The 16,755-nt window shown below is 44.9% G+C and overlaps 1 protein-coding gene across 1 annotated transcript in view; it reads right to left on the bottom strand.

The window, feature by feature from the left end:
* LOC146802312 (uncharacterized) overlaps positions 1-16,454 on the bottom strand; it is a 53,733-nt gene extending 37,279 nt beyond the window's left edge. Inside the window, exon 1 of the mRNA XM_085623744.1 lies at positions 14,220-16,454. Within this exon, the coding sequence (XP_085479870.1) occupies positions 14,220-16,454 (2,235 nt within the window). The remainder of the gene's footprint in view (positions 1-14,219) is intronic.
* Positions 16,455-16,755: the final 301 nt, after the last annotated feature.

Here is a 16,755-nt window from a genome sequence, read left to right as displayed (position 1 = left end):
TCTTGGTATCCAATAACAAATAATTTTGAGGACCTTCGAGAAAGCCTCCAAAGAGTAAACCACCTAGATTCCAGTAGGGGTCGAGTTGGGCACTGACTTCCCCATAAAACCGAATGTACCAGTCTGCAGGCTTACTGACTGATGAGAAATCTCCAGGAACAGAAGGCACTAGAGCCAGCACCTGCTCTTTATTCCATGCAGAGGTGGAGTGAAATAGAAGGATAGAGAAATGTCTGAGAGGTTCTTGGTATCATGCATGAGAGAAGTATTGAAATGAGTGGGAATATTTTATATTACAAGCAGTGTTACAGTGAGACGAAAGAGTAGACTGTGCTCGAGTGGCTCAAACAAAAAGCCACAACAGAAAAACATACATGTCTGGTGTGTCCTTTTTTACGTGCAGAAATACAGTGGGAAACACAGAAGTGTATGGTGGTATGCGCACTTTGGCCTGCCCCAACTGACATTTTGCTGCCTGTATTACATTGCTTACTCAAACAGTGCTGCAGTTATAGGGGGTGAAATGCCTGTGGACACAGTAGGGAGGGCCACAGGGGTACGCACGTGTAAAAACATAACAAAAAGGCAATTACCGCTGGGCAATCACAGAGTATGTCGGTGATGTATATATTCCAAGGGTTGGTTCCTCCTAAAGGGCAGAGGAGCATTGCCCCGCCTGCCTTAAGCACAGCAGACAAACAAAAATAAATAAAATGGCAGAGTAAAGCCATTTATTTTGCCTCTGGTCCAGATCACATGAGTGTGAAGGCGGGGCTGAATCCTGTGATAGCAGGATGACTGCTGCCCCTGCCAGTTCGCACGTCAGATTGCCAGCTGTCTTGTGAGGGCCAGTTCGAAAAGGTGAGTAGTTCCAGGCATCCCAGGGCTGTGAATCAGCCGCAACTGATCTATTCCATGCAGTGACATAGTGAGAGAAATAAGTGGATCAGTTTATTTTGCATGCAGGTAGAAGGTCATGTCTCTAGTGTGCTTTATTTCATTCAGTGAAGCAGAAGGATAGACGTGTTTAGTGAAGTCTATAATGTATACACTGATATATTGAGATGGATAGACCTGTTTGAGGCATACTTAAATCTATGTGCGACACAGTGAGATAGAAGGATTAAGTGTATGGTGATGTTCATATTCTATGCAGTGACACAGTGAGATAGGAGGATGGAAGTGTATGGTAATGTTATATTCCATGCAGTGACAGAGCGAAATAGAAGGATATGGTATTGTTCATATTCCATGCAGCGACAACGAGATAGAAGTATAAAAGTGTATGATAATGCTCGTATTCCATACAGTTACACAGAGATAGGATAGAAGTATATGGTAATGTTCATATTCCATGCAGTGACACAGTGAGATAGAAGCATATGGTCGTATTCATCTTCCATGCAGTGACAGTGAGATAGAAGGGTAGAAGTGTATGGTATTGGTCATATTCCATGCAGTGACACAGTGAGCTAGAAGAATAGAAGGGAATGGAAATGTTCATATTCCATGCAGTGACACAGTGAGATAGAAGCATATGGTAGTATTCATCTTCCATGCAGTCACAGTGAGATAGAAGGATAGAAGGGAATGGTAATGTTCATATTCCATGCAGTGACACACTGAGAGGTTCTTGGTATCATGCATGAGAGAAGTATTGAAATGAGTGGGAATATTTTATATTACAAGCAGTGTTACAGTGAGACGAAAGAGTAGACTGTGCTCGAGTGGCTCAAACAAAAAGCCACAACAGAAAAACATACATGTCTGGTGTGTCCTTTTTTACGTGCAGAAATACAGTGGGAAACACAGAAGTGTATGGTGGTATGCGCACTTTGGCCTGCCCCAACTGACATTTTGCTGCCTGTATTACATTGCTTACTCAAACAGTGCTGCAGTTATAGGGGGTGAAATGCCTGTGGACACAGTAGGGAGGGCCACAGGGGTACGCACGTGTAAAAACATAACAAAAAGGCAATTACCGCTGGGCAATCACAGAGTATGTCGGTGATGTATATATTCCAAGGGTTGGTTCCTCCTAAAGGGCAGAGGAGCATTGCCCCGCCTGCCTTAAGCACAGCAGACAAACAAAAATAAATAAAATGGCAGAGTAAAGCCATTTATTTTGCCTCTGGTCCAGATCACATGAGTGTGAAGGCGGGGCTGAATCCTGTGATAGCAGGATGACTGCTGCCCCTGCCAGTTCGCACGTCAGATTGCCAGCTGTCTTGTGAGGGCCAGTTCGAAAAGGTGAGTAGTCCTAGGCATCCCAGGGCTGTGAAACAGCCGGGGGATTGCTGACACACCACCCAGCCTAAAAATGAGCTCTGGGTTAGCCTACACCAACCAATCCTGGAGCTTTTCTCATGCTGAAAACAGCATGAGAGAAGCTCCAGGATTGGTTGGTTTTGCGTTCCAGTGGGCACAAAGGGAAGTGCCACCTTTCCTGCTCATGGACACCACCATCGCTGGGAGAGAAGTGCTGCGACGGGCGGTAGCTGCATCTATGGCTAGTTGTGTGCCATCGCGACCTACCATATTTATGTATTGCTAGCCGCAACTGATCTATTCCATGCAGTGACATAGTGAGAGAAATAAGTGGATCAGTTTATTTTGCATGCAGGTAGAAGGTCATGTCTCTAGTGTGCTTTATTTCATTCAGTGAAGCAGAAGGATAGACGTGTTTAGTGAAGTCTATAATGTATACACTGATATATTGAGATGGATAGACCTGTTTGAGGCATACTTAAATCTATGTGCGACACAGTGAGATAGAAGGATTAAGTGTATGGTGATGTTCATATTCTATGCAGTGACACAGTGAGATAGGAGGATGGAAGTGTATGGTAATGTTATATTCCATGCAGTGACAGAGCGAAATAGAAGGATATGGTATTGTTCATATTCCATGCAGCGACAACGAGATAGAAGTATAAAAGTGTATGATAATGCTCGTATTCCATACAGTTACACAGAGATAGGATAGAAGTATATGGTAATGTTCATATTCCATGCAGTGACACAGTGAGATAGAAGCATATGGTCGTATTCATCTTCCATGCAGTGACAGTGAGATAGAAGGGTAGAAGTGTATGGTATTGGTCATATTCCATGCAGTGACACAGTGAGCTAGAAGAATAGAAGGGAATGGAAATGTTCATATTCCATGCAGTGACACAGTGAGATAGAAGCATATGGTAGTATTCATCTTCCATGCAGTCACAGTGAGATAGAAGGATAGAAGGGAATGGTAATGTTCATATTCCATGCAGTGACACAGTGAGATAGAGAACAAAACAAGATGCCAATGCTGCACACGACTCACCTACACTTTAAAGGGTGAACTGAATGAAACAGTAACACTAGCAACCACTTTTTCCGTTGGATTTAATCCATAAAGTGTTTACATTTATATTAACTGCATTTTCAGTTATTAAAACGTGTTCATTACAAAAACAGACAAAATAAACATCATTACCACAACAATATCGACAATTTGACTTAATTTTATACAATTTGACACCAATACAAAAAAACTACACTCAACCATATAAACGTCTCAGTCATACAAATCATCCATCCTCACTAGACAATGTACACATTAGGATAATTATAAACAAATAATGTACAAAAAGGCCATCAAATAGAAAAAGCTTAGCATAGTTGTGAATCACTACACTGTATTATTTTAGCAAAGATTGGCCAAAAGCGGAAAATGGTCTACGCGTTTCGAATCCCTTAATGTGCGGGGATTCTGATCAGGACCAACATATAGCTGAAAACAAAACAGAGAAGATGTTTTAATCAAATGACCCCACTCTATTGCGTTGTAGCTGCATGCGTTTGATAGGCTCTTACCTTATACTAAAGCAAGCCAAATTTTTCAACGTTGTCACTACTTCAATCCGTGACCTAAATGCATAAAGGACCAACAAAATGTCACCTCTTCATGTTTCTATGACCAAAACGACGAACCAATTATTACAAAAACAACGACAACAACAAACCATCTTACTTGTGAAGCTGTGGTATGGAATGGAGCTGAGACCAACAGAGTATTCTTACAGCGACGAGTGCTTGGTAAGTCACTGGTCTTGTGTCCGTTGAAAGCAAATCTCGACGTTCACGTATTCTAAAAAGCGAACAGCGCTGTCTATCAATATATGCCTTCATAGTATGTATGCGTTGTGCTGATTATTTTTGAGGGTTTTGGTCTTACCTCGACACGTGTGGACATGGAGAGTCAAAAGGTATCCTTTCCTCGCTAATTTGAACAGGGCGACGGGTGCTCCAGAGAGGCAGCCAAATTAGACTGAAGCTGGCGTAGAGAATGAATCTCGGCGTCCACTCAATCTAGAAAGACGAACGGATCAATATGAGCCTACGTATCTAGCTTTTGGTGTTACGAGGCCACCGTAGGGGTAGAGGAATCTTACCTGAAGGAGCGTGAATGCTCATATCTCTTTGCTTCGATAACTGGCCTCAGGACTAATGTGGGCTGAAGGCGGCCATACCCGACAGTCGTGTGGACGTCTTCTGACGTAAGCGAGCTAATGAACTACAAGTCACATGGGAATTGTAGTTTTTAAGATGAAATCCATGCGTTTCTGTTTTTTTATATATAAAGGCTCCGAAGTTTATTGGAGGGCAAGCTGCCTTACTCCATTTCGGAAAAGTATAAATGCTTGAATCACTTTGCTTGAATCACCGCGCTGCAAGCTGGAGAGAGCTTTGAAAGGAGTTTATGTTTTCTTGCAAGGACAAGCAAATGGACTACAGATCTGATGGGATTTGCAGTTTTATATGTGTAACATTATGATTTTCTTAGGAGGAAACTGAGGCTGAAAGATGGAACGAACTTTATCAATGCAAGTAATGAAAGCAACAGATTTGCTAGTTCATAGATTATAGATCTCAGAAAGTTCATTTAATCCATTGATAGACGTGTTGAATTTGATTATAAGCATGGCTTCTCTTTTGAGTAATTTCGCATCCAAGTCGCCGCCTCGCTGATCTCGTTCAACTTTCGAAATAACTGTCCATTTGAATTCCTGTTCTGTGCGATTCTTCGAATGCCAATGATTTACCAGTGGGGCATTGTAGGACTTGGCCCTTTTTCCCTCATTTGTTTTCGTTTTTCGTGTGGCTGCAGATTCAGGGAGCCATTTTACCTACCCCTGAAACTTCTGTCTGAGGGCCTGGAGCACAAAATGGTGGCCACCTGTGACATCACCAGCACCCACTGGAACCTACCAGCACCTTCCAGAACATTCCAGAACCCTGTGACAGTTGGAGGCGTTTTAGAATGTTGGGAAGCTAAGTCAGAGAGTTGACAGTTGGAGCAGGCAGTTGGCACCTGACTGGTGAAGAGAGAGCAGCACAACAGTGAAGGAGGAAGGAGTGAAGCAGCAGGGGTGGAAACTTGTGCCTGGAGTGGGGTCCATAAACCCACCCTTGATACTAGTCCCTACTGATGGATCCCAGCCTGTAGCCCTGTGTGGGAAGAAACCAGAAAAACTCATCCTAAGGACCTGGACAGCAGGAACAGGCCTTAGAAGCAGAAAGCAGCAAGATCCTGACCTGGAAACTGGTTTCCCTGGAGTCCGGCGTCGAGTAGCCTGAGACCTGGAGCCCGAGGTGGAGAAGCGGCGCTGACTGAAGAAGCAGACGTCGTACCCGGAGCCGCCTGAGGTCGTGAGAGGGCGCCGACGGAGGTCGTGAGGAATACCAGAGGTCGAGGAGGAAGTTAACCGAGGTCGAGTGAGCGGCGTCATCGGAGGAGTGAAGTCCGCCCTCCGGAGTCGTCGGAGACCGAGGTGAAGTGTACCGGAGGTCGGGAGTGAGGATCGCACTCCGGAGTTGCCCGGAACCGGAGGAGAGGAGCACCGGAGGTCGGGGGTGAGGATCGCACCCCGGAGTCGCCGGAAGTCGACATCGAGGCCAGGCCGGCCGACGTCATCGAAGCCGAGAGCGCCATCGGACCGGAGCCGCCCGAAGTCGACATCGAGTAGAGACTGCCCGACGCCGTCGAATCGGAGGTCGAGGTCGAACCGAGGCCGCCGACATCGGACCGGAACCGCCTACCGGCGTCGTCAAGAACTGACATTGTGCCGAGGCCGCCGAGACCGAACCGGAACCGCCTCACGGCGTCGACACGACTCCAGCGGCGTCGGAACATCAGAAAAAGGGCAGTAAGTGGAGTAGAGGGCGCCTAAGGCCCTGTGGAGACCTGAGAGACTGCTCTAAGGGGCTAGGGAGGTGCTGAAACCAACCTGACTGTGCCAGGGGTGAACTGGGACTAACCTAGAGAGGTTGTGTGGAGAGAGAAAGCCAGGGCACTGGTATTCCCCCCTTGATCTACCTCAGTTTAGGCCTCAGCCTTGTCCCAGCCAGGGAATAGTACCCCTCAAGCCTTCCACAACCCTACAAGCTGTGCCTGGGCCAAATCAGCCCTTAGGAATTGAAAAGTGATCTGATTACATGAGTGTTGCTGTATACTTTTAATTATTTATTGGGGGCACTGTATTTATTGTGTTTAACCTATTTATTGTTTCACTATATTTATTGGTCCACAGGACTTGTTGGTGTACAATATTTATTGGTGACAGTATTTATTGCCTCAGAATATTTAATTGCCTGTTTTACCTGCACTTGTATTTATGTCCTTTATATCTATGATCACCCCTATTTATTGAATCTTCAGAACAGTATTTATTTGACCTGCACTATTTAAAAATTTGTATATTGTGATTGACTTATTTATTTTCCCAATCAGCAACTAAGAGAAAAAGATAAAGAAGTATATTTTCATAATTTTTTACGGTGTAGAGTCGTTTTTGGAACGGATGCACGCATGGTTATTGTATGGGTATATTGTATGCTTAGCACGGTGCCTGTGTCCTGACCACTCGAGCCAAGCTACCACAGAACGTGTGTTGGGAGTCCACCATCGCCCCTTCAGTGTGGGAGTGGGAATTTCCAACAGGCATTTTGCACATTCTTGCGAATTCTTGATTTGTGTTGTTGAATTAGATTCCTTACCTCCTGATTGGTCTTTCCAATATAAAGTTTATTACATGGACACCGGATGCCATATACTACAAATTTTGATTTGCAATTGGAAAAGGTCTCATGTTTCCAATGTATGCCATTGTGGGAGAATAGGTTTCCTTCAGTAGTTGAATCGCAACAGACACATGAGCCGCACTTATGATGTCCCTGTATTGGCGGAAGGTTCAGCAGGTCTCTTATATCCGGGCCTTTTGTTCTGGGTAGTGCTGCTCGCACTATCTGATTGGCAATGCTTTTGTCCTTTTTGAATGCAAATAAAGGAATTTCGTTTAATGTTTTATCCAAGTTCTTCACTAAGTGCCAATTTTGTTTAATGATCTTTTTAAACCAATTGGATGTTGGACCAAACGTAGAAACGCATACAATTCTTTCAGTTTTCAATTTCTCGCATCTTTCAAGTAAAATTTCACGTGGTGTCCACCAGGCTCGTTTGATGGCTTTTTTCAAGAGCTTTTTCGGATATCCTCTCGCTAGTAAGTTTTCTTTCAGTTTTTCTGCATGGAGAAAATATTCATTCTTAAATGAACAATTTCGTCGAATGCGCAGAAATTGCCCATAAGGCAAGTTTTCTCGTAGACTGCGTGGGTGATTGCTTGAAAAATGCAACGCTTTGTTTCTGTCCGCTTCCTTTTTATATAATGTAGTCATTAGACGTCCATCTGTGGGGTACACCTCCACATCCAGAAATGCCATTTTAGATTTGGAGTAATTCATGCTGAATTGTATGTCAGATGTTCTATTGTTGAGCTAGTTGAAGAACGCGTGTAGCTTTTCTTCCTCTCCAGTCCAAATCATAAAAACATCGTCGATGTATCGGAGCCAACTGCTGATGGAATCCGCAAAGGGGTTGTTATTATGGACAAATCGGTCTTCATATTTGGACATATAGAGAACTGCTAATTCCGGGGCAAAGGGACAGCCCATAGCCACGCCTTTGACTTGGTAGAAAAAATCATTTTGAAAGCAAAAATAGTTATTTTTTAAGGCAAAGGTTGCTAGTTCCATGATGAATTGGGTGGGAATTTTCTCAGGTTTGGGTCTACTGTCCAGAAATGTTTGAATGGCAGCTAGCCCTTCATCCTGCGTTATCTCCGTATAAAGTGATGTCACATCTAACGTCACTAAAAAGTGAGGTTGTCTAGCGGGTGCATACCCGCGAGGTTTTCTCGAAGGAAATTGTATCCTTCTATTTGTAACTGTTGATGCGTGGCCACTTGGTGTGGGCTCATCTTGCAATTGTTAGGTGGAAGTTTGTCTTCACATTGTTGTCAATAAAGGTTGTTAGTTTGTTGTTGGGTTTTTGTTCAGTTTGTTTAAATTGTGACAGATCATGACACCTTTGCATATAGTGAAGAACACATCTTGAAACTACTAAGTGATCCACCTTTGTTTGCGTCGGCCGCATTGAGCTCTACAGCCAAAATCAATAATGAATCCGACAGACTTATAAGATTAAAGAAAAAACAAATTAGGACGGATCTACACGGTCATTTTCTAATAGAGCATTTGAGAGCCGGTACCATCCCAGGAGGCCTTCAGATCCGCAATGTACCGGTTATATTCACAGACGATCCTATCTATAAAAAAGGATACAGCCTAATTGAAACCAAATGCAGTAGGGATCTAATGGTCCTTACAGTTGAGACGGCTCAAAGATTGTGCAAACAGCAATTAGAGGAAATTGCTATTCTGGAAAGTGAGATCAAATCAAATCAACTTATTACGGATGCAAAGGCTCTTCTAGAGAAAGTGGAAAAAGAAATCTCTGAGTTTAAAGACTACTCAATCAATCTAAAAAGTAACAAATTTGAAAAGGATAAAAAGAATTTTTCATTAGATAAAGCATATCCTTATTTACAGATTGATTTCTACTCAAGACCAGAATCACGAAAATTCCTGCCAGATTACCAAGGCAGGTCAAGAAATAACTTTATCACCTTTTCGGAATCATCATCCTCATCGAGTGGAAGTGACAGACAACTCCAATAGCCGTCCGGACTTTAATAGAAGAGGCAATTACCAACAAAACTTCCAACAGCAACCGCCTGTTTTAGGAAGAGGCCAACGGAAACCTCGAGGGAGATCCAGATATACAAATCAGCCATGGGAAATGTCAACAAGGCGCCAAAATTACAAGAACTAAAAACATCACCAAGTTTCAACCTATCAGACAAAGTTCTAACAGACGCAGAGTCTAGTGTACTGGAAAATGGCTTATCCTTTGTCCCAACCAAAGTCACCAACTTCGTTCAACTCAAGACGGAATTTATCGAGTTCTGCCAGAAAATTTGGTTAAAAACTTTCTTTTCAGAGAACCCCATAAGAGACGTCATAGAAACAACAGGATTAAAGAAAAAATCAAGGTTTTGTCCGTCATCTACCAAAGTCCCCAAAGAGGTCATAACCTTTGAAAAGGTGATTCTTTCAGCAATAACTGAAGCAGAAAAACAAAAAAAGAAATATATAAGACCTAACATTACCAGAGTTCAGAAAGATGCTCTCCTTGACTTGAAAAATGACTCATCGATAATAATAAAACAAGCCGACAAGGGCGGATCGATTGTTATATGGGCAATGGAAAGTTATATAACAGAAGTCAACAGACAACTTTCAAATGAGCTTTGCTATAAGAAGATATCAAAAGACCCTACAGGCGAATTACAAGGCAAACTGTTCCATATGCTCCAAAGAGGTTTTGACCAAGGATTTTTGGGCAAAAAAGAATATGAATATTTGAAAAATACACATCCTCGAATCCCCAATTTTTTACGTACTGCCAAAAGTACATAAAGACCAACACCATCCGCCGGGGAGACCAATAGTCTCCGGGTGTGAATCATTAACAGAACCCATTTCAAAATTTGTGGACTTTTTCTTAAAACCATTTATGAGCGAGGTCAAATCTTATTTAAAGGACACCACCGATTTTCTAAACAAGCTTGAGACAATGGTTTTTCATGAAAACACGCACTTTTTAGTGACGTTAGATGTGACATCACTTTATACGGAGATACCGCAGGATGAAGGGCTAGCTGCCATTCAAACATTTCTGGACAGTAGACCCAAACCTGAGAAAATTCCCACCCAATTCATCATGGAACTAGCAACCTTTGCCTTAAAAAATAACTATTTTTGCTTTCAAAATGATTTTTTCTACCAAGTCAAAGGCGTGGCTATGGGCTGTCCCTTTGCCCCGGAATTAGCAGTTCTCTATATGTCCAAATATGAAGACCGATTTGTCCACAATAACAACCCCTTTGCGGATTCCATCAGCAGTTGGCTCCGATACATCGACGATGTTTTTATGATTTGGACTGGAGAGGAAGAAAAGCTACACGCGTTCTTCAACTGGCTCAACAATAGAACACCTGACATACAATTCAGCATGAATTACTCCAAATCTAAAATGGCATTTCTGGATGTGGAGGTGTACCCCACAGATGGACGTCTAATGACTACATTATATAAAAAGGAAACGGACAGAAACAAAGCGTTGCATTTTTCAAGCAATCACCCACGCAGTCTACGAGAAAACTAGCCTTATGGGCAATTTCTGCGCATTCGACGAAATTGTTCATTTAAGAATGAATATTTTCTCCATGCAGAAAAACTGAAAGAAAACTTACTAGCGAGAGGATATCCGAAAAAGCTCTTGAAAAAAGCCATCAAACGAGCCTGGTGGGCACCACGTGAAATTTTACTTGAAAGACGCGAGAAATTGAAAACTGAAAGAATTGTATGCGTTTCTACGTTTGGTCCAACATCCAATTGGTTTAAAAAGATCATTAAACAAAATTGGCACTTAGTGAAGAACTTGGACAAAACATTAAACGAAATTCCTTTATTTGCATTCAAAAAGGACAAAAGCATTGCCAATCAGATAGTGCGAGCAGCACTACCCAGAACAAAAGGCCCGGATATAAGAGACCTGCTGAACCTTCCGCCAATACAGGGACATCATAAGTGCGGCACATGTGTCTGTTGCGATTCAACTACTGAAGGAAACCTATTCTCCCACAATGGCATACATTGGAAACATGAGACCTTTTCCAATTGCAAATCAAAATTTGTAGTATATGGCATCCGGTGTCCATGTAATAAACTTTATATTGGAAAGACCAATCAGGAGGTAAGGAATCGAATTCAACAACACAAATCAAGAATTCGCAAGAATGTGCAAAATGCCCCACTGGTAAATCATTGGCATTCGAAGAATCACACAGAACAGGAATTCAAATGGACAGTTATTTCGAAAGTTGAACGAGATCAGTGAGGCGGCGACTTGGATGCGAAATTACTCAAAAGAGAAGCCATGCTTATAATCAAATTCAACACGTCTATTAATGGATTAAATGAACTTTCTGAGATCTATAATCTATGAACTAGCAAATCTGTTGCTTTCATTACTTGCATTGATAAAGTTCGTTCCATCTTTCTGCCTCAGTTTCCTCCTAAGAAAATCATAATGTTACACATATAAAACTACAAATCCCATCAGATCTGTAGTCCATTTGCTTGTTCTTGCAAGAAAACATAAACTCCTCTCACAGCTCTCTCCAGCTTGCAGTGCGGTGATTCAAGCAAAGTGATTCAAGCATTTATACTTTTCCGAAATGGAGTAAGGCAGCTTGCCCTCCAATAAACTTCGGAGCCTTTATATATAAAAAAACAGAAACGCATGGATTTCATCTTAAAAACTACAATTCCCATGCGACTTGTAGTTCATTAGCTAGCTTACGTCAGAAGACGTCCACACGACTGTCGGGTATGGCCGCCTTCAGCCCACATTAGTCCTGAGGCCAGTTATCGAAGCAAAGAGATATGAGCATTCACGCTCCTTCAGGTAAGATTCCTCTACCCCTACGGTGGCCTCGTAACACCAAAAGCTAGATACGTAGGCTCATATTGATCCGTTCGTCTTTCTAGATTGAGTGGACGCCGAGATTCATTCTCTACGCCAGCTTCAGTCTAATTTGGCTGCCTCTCTGGAGCACCCGTCGCCCTGTTCAAATTAGCGAGGAAAGGATACCTTTTGACTCTCCATGTCCACACGTGTCGAGGTAAGACCAAAACCCTCAAAAATAATCAGCACAACGCATACATACTATGAAGGCATATATTGATAGACAGCGCTGTTCGCTTTTTAGAATACGTGAACGTCGAGATTTGCTTTCAACAGACAAATGACCAGTGACTTACCAAGCACTCGTCGCTGTAAGAATACTCTGTTGGTCTCAGCTCCATTCCATACCACAGCTTCACAAGTAGGATGGTTTGTTGTTGTCGTTGTTTTTGTAATAATTGGTTCGTCGTTTTGGTCATAGAAACATGAAGAGGTGACATTTTGTTGGTCCTTTATGCATTTAGGTCACGGATTGAAGTAGTGACAACGTTGAAAAATTTGGCTTGCTTTAGTATAAGGTAAGAGCCTATCAAACGCATGCAGCAACAACGCAATAGAGTGGGGTCATTTGATTAAAACATCTTCTCTGTTTTGTTTTCAGCTATATGTTGGTCCTGATGAGAATCCCCGCACATTAAGGGATTCGAAACGCGTAGACCATTTTCCGCTTTTGGCCAATCTTTGCAAAAATAATACAGTGTAGTGATTCACAACTATGCTAAGCTTTTTCTATTTGATGGCCTTTTTGTACATTATTTGTTTATAATTATCCTAATGTGTATATTGTCTAGTGAGGATGGATGATTTGTATGACTGAGACGTTTATATGGTTGAGTGTAGTTTTTTTGTATTGGTGTCAAATTGTATAAAATTAAGTCAAATTGTCGATATTGTTGTGGTAATGATGTTTATTTTGTCTGTTTTTGTAATGAACACGTTTTAATAACTGAAAATGCAGTTAATATAAATGTAAACACTTTATGGATTAAATCCAACGGAAAAAGTGGTTGCTAGTGTTACTGTTTCATTCAGTTCACCCTTTAAAGTGTAGGTGAGTCGTGTGCAGCATTGGCATCTTGTTTTGTTCTCTTGATGATATTTGGTTTGGCCTTGCTGCCAATCGAGCCAGAACCCTTCTTGGTTTTTGACAGTGAGATAGAAGCGTATGGTATTGTTCAAAATTCCATGCAGTGACAGCAAGATAGAAGGGGAGAAAGGGTACGGTGATGTTCATATTACCTATAGTGGGATAAACAGACGGACACATCGCAGGAGTTCTTATTCCATGCAGTGAGATGGAAGGGGAGAAAGTGTGTGGTGATGTTTATATTTTCTGTAGTGGGCTAAAAGGATCGACATTTTACAGGCATTCTTATTTCATGCAATGAGTCATTGAGATGAAAGTGTGGGGTAATGTATATATTTTTTGCAGAGATGCAGTGAGGTAAAAGGATGAACATGTTCCAGGTGTTCTATATTAGATGCAGTAATGCATTGAGATAGAGGGTTGTGGTGATGTTTACAGTCCATGCAGTGATACAGTGAAATAGAATTGAAGTGCATGGTGATGGTTATATTCCATGAAGTGACACAGTCAGATAGGATTGAGAAGTCTCAGTTGTTCTTTATGTCATGCAGTGATGCAGTGAAATAGAAGTATATGGCTATGCTTATATTCCATGCAGATATATATTGAGGTGGATGTTCATGTTCAAGGCGTCTTTTATTCCATGCAGGGAGATGTAAATGTATGGTGATGATTATATCCCATGCAGTGATATATAAGGATAGACATGTCCCAGGTGTCCTTTATTGCATGCAGTGAGATAGAAGGTTGTGCTGATGTTTATATTCCTTGCAGTAGGAGAGAAGGATGAACATGTCCCAGGTGTTCTTTATCGCATGCAGTGAGGCAGTGCGATATAGGTGTGTGTGATATTTATATTCCATATAGTGATATATGGAGATGACTGGGCATGCTCGAGGTGTTGTGTGTTCCATGCAGTGTTTTAGTGAGATAGGTCAGAAGTAAAACGGTGATGTTTATATGCTGTGCAATGACATAGCGAGATGCAAGGATTCACATGAATAGTGTGCCCTGTTCTCCAGGATGTGATGCAGTGAAACAGGGCAGAAATGGATGGCATGTTTAGGTGCCATGTGTGGACACAGTGTTGTAAGTTGGATAAATGAGGGGATATTTCACACTTTAACAGGACATCAAGAAAATAAATTAAACTCCTACCTTGTTATTCATGGTTTCTGGCCCAGTCAACTCCACACTGACACAGCTGCTTGTGCTCATCAATGATTCTTGATTGATGGAGCCATCTGGGCTGATAGAGTCATTATCAATAAAACCATCTGTGCGTAATGGAAAGAGCTGAATAGTGGAGTCTGTGCAGAGAGGCGCTGCTTCCCCAGAGGAGACGTCTGTGCTGAGAGGCGCTGCTTCCCCAGAGGAGACGTCTGTGCTGAGAGGCGCTGCTTCCCCAGAGGAGACGTCTGTTCTGAGAGGCGCCGCTTCCCCACAGGAGACGTCTGTGCTAAGAGGCGCCGCTTCCCCACAGGAGACGTCTGTGCTAAGAGGTGCCGCTTCCCCAGCGGAGCCATCTGTGCTGAGAGGCGCTGCTTCCCCAGCGGAGACGTCTGTGCTGAGAGGTGCCGCTTCCGAACAGGAGACGTCTGTGCTGCGAGGCGCCGCTTCCCAACAGGAGACGTCTGTGCTGAGAGGCGCCGCTTCCCCAGAGGAAACGTCTGTGCTGAGAGGCGCCGTTTCCCCACAGGAGACATCTGTGCTGAGAGGCGCCGCTTCCCCACAGGAGACATCTGTGCTGAGAGGCGCCGCTCCCCCACAGGAGACGTCTGTGCTGAGAGGCGCCACTTCCCCACAGGAGACGTCTGTGCTGAGAGGCGCCGCTTCCCCACAGGAGACGTCTGTGCTGAGAGGCGCCGCTTCCTCACAGGAGACGTCTGTGCTGAGAGGCGCCGCTTCCCCACAGGAGACGTCTGTGCTGAGAGGCGCCGCTTCCCCACAGGAGACGTCTGTGCTGAGAGGCGCCGCTTCCCCACAGGAGACGTCTGTGCTGAGAGGCGCCGCTTCCCCACAGGAGACGTCTGTGCTGAGAGGCGCCGCTTCCCTACAGGAGACGTCTGTGCTGAGAGGCGCCGCTTCCCCACAGGAGACGTCTTTGCTGAGAGGCGCCGCTTCCCCACAGGAGACGTCTGTGCTGAGAGGCGCCGCTTCCCCACAGGAGACGTCTGTACTGAGAGGAGCTGCTTCCCCAGCACAGACGTCTGTGCTGAGAGGCGCTCCTTCCCCAGCTGAGAAGTCTGTGCTGAGAGGCGCTACTTGCCCAGCAGAGACGTCTGTGCTGAGAGGCGCTGCTTCCCCAGCAGAGAAGTCTGTGCTGAGAGGCACCTCTTCCCCAGCGGAGACGTCTGTGCTGAGAGGCGCCTCTTCCCCAGCGGAGACATCTGTGCTGAGAGGCGTTGCATCCCCAGAGGAGACATCTGTGCTTAGAGGTGCTGCTTCCCCAGCGGAGACATCTGTGCTGACAGGCGCCGCCTCATCAATGGATCGTACTGAGCTAATCTCCAGTTCATCAATGCAGCTTTCTGTGTCAATTTTAGCCTTCTCTTCAATAAAACTATGCATGTTTATAGGAGCGGGCTCATCCATGGGGCTGTCTGTGATGAGAGGCGCTGCCCCATCCATGGGGCTGTCTGTGCTGAGAGGTGCTGCCCCATCCGTGGGGCCGTCTGTGCTGAGGCGCGCTGCCCCATCCATTTGGCCGTCTGTGCTGAGATGCGCTGCCCCATCCGTGGGGCCGTCTGTGCTGAGAGGCGCTGCCACATCCGTGGGGCCGCCTGTGCTGAGAGGCACTGCCCCATCCGTGGAGCCGCCTGTGCTGAGAGGCACTGCCCCATCCGTGGAGCCGCATGTGCTGAGAGGCACTGCCCCATCCGTGGAGCCGTCTGTGCCGAGAAGCGCTGCTTCCACAGCGGAGGTGTCCGAGATGTCTGTGCCGAGAGGCACTGCTTCATCAATGGATCGTCCTGAGCTAATCTCCAGTTCATCAATGCAGCTTTCTGTATCAATTTTAGCTTTCTCATCAATAAAACTATGCGCTTTTACAGGAGAAGGCTCATCCGTGGGGTCATCTGTGCTGAGAGGCGCTGCATCATCCTTTGGGCCAACTGTGCTGAGAGGCGCTGCCCCATCCATGGGGATGTCTGTGCTGAGAGGTGCTGCCCCATCCGTGGGGCCGTCTGTGCTGAGGCACGCTGCCCCATCCATTTGGCCATCTGTGCTGAGATGCGCTGCCCCATCCGTGGGGCCGTCTGTGCTGAGAGGCGCTGCCCCATCCGTGGGGCCGTCTGTGCTGAGAGGCGCTGCCCCATCCGTGGGGCCGTCTGTGCTGAGAGGCGCTGCCCCATCCATGGGGCCGTCTGTGCTGAGAGGCGCTGCCCCATCCATGGGGCCGTCTGTGCTGAGAGGTGCTGCCCCATCTGTGGGGCCGCCTGTGCTGAGAGGCACTGCCCCATCCGTGGAGCCGCATGTGCTGTGCTGAGAGGCACTGCCCCATCCGTGGGGCCTCTTGTTCTGAGAGGCACTGCCCCATCCGTGGGGCCGTCTGTGCCGAGAAGCGCTGCTTCCACAGCGGAGGTGTCCGAGATGTCTGTGCCGAGAGGCACTGCTTCATCAATGGATCGTCCTGAGCTAATCTCCAGTTCATCAATGCAGCATTCTGTATCAATTTTAGCTCTCTCATCAATAA

Source organism: Triturus cristatus, chromosome 8 (genome assembly GCF_964204655.1).
Source record: "Triturus cristatus chromosome 8, aTriCri1.1, whole genome shotgun sequence".
NCBI classification, from domain to species: Eukaryota; Metazoa; Chordata; class Amphibia; order Caudata; family Salamandridae; genus Triturus; species Triturus cristatus.
This window is presented reverse-complemented; position numbering and strand designations above follow the sequence as displayed.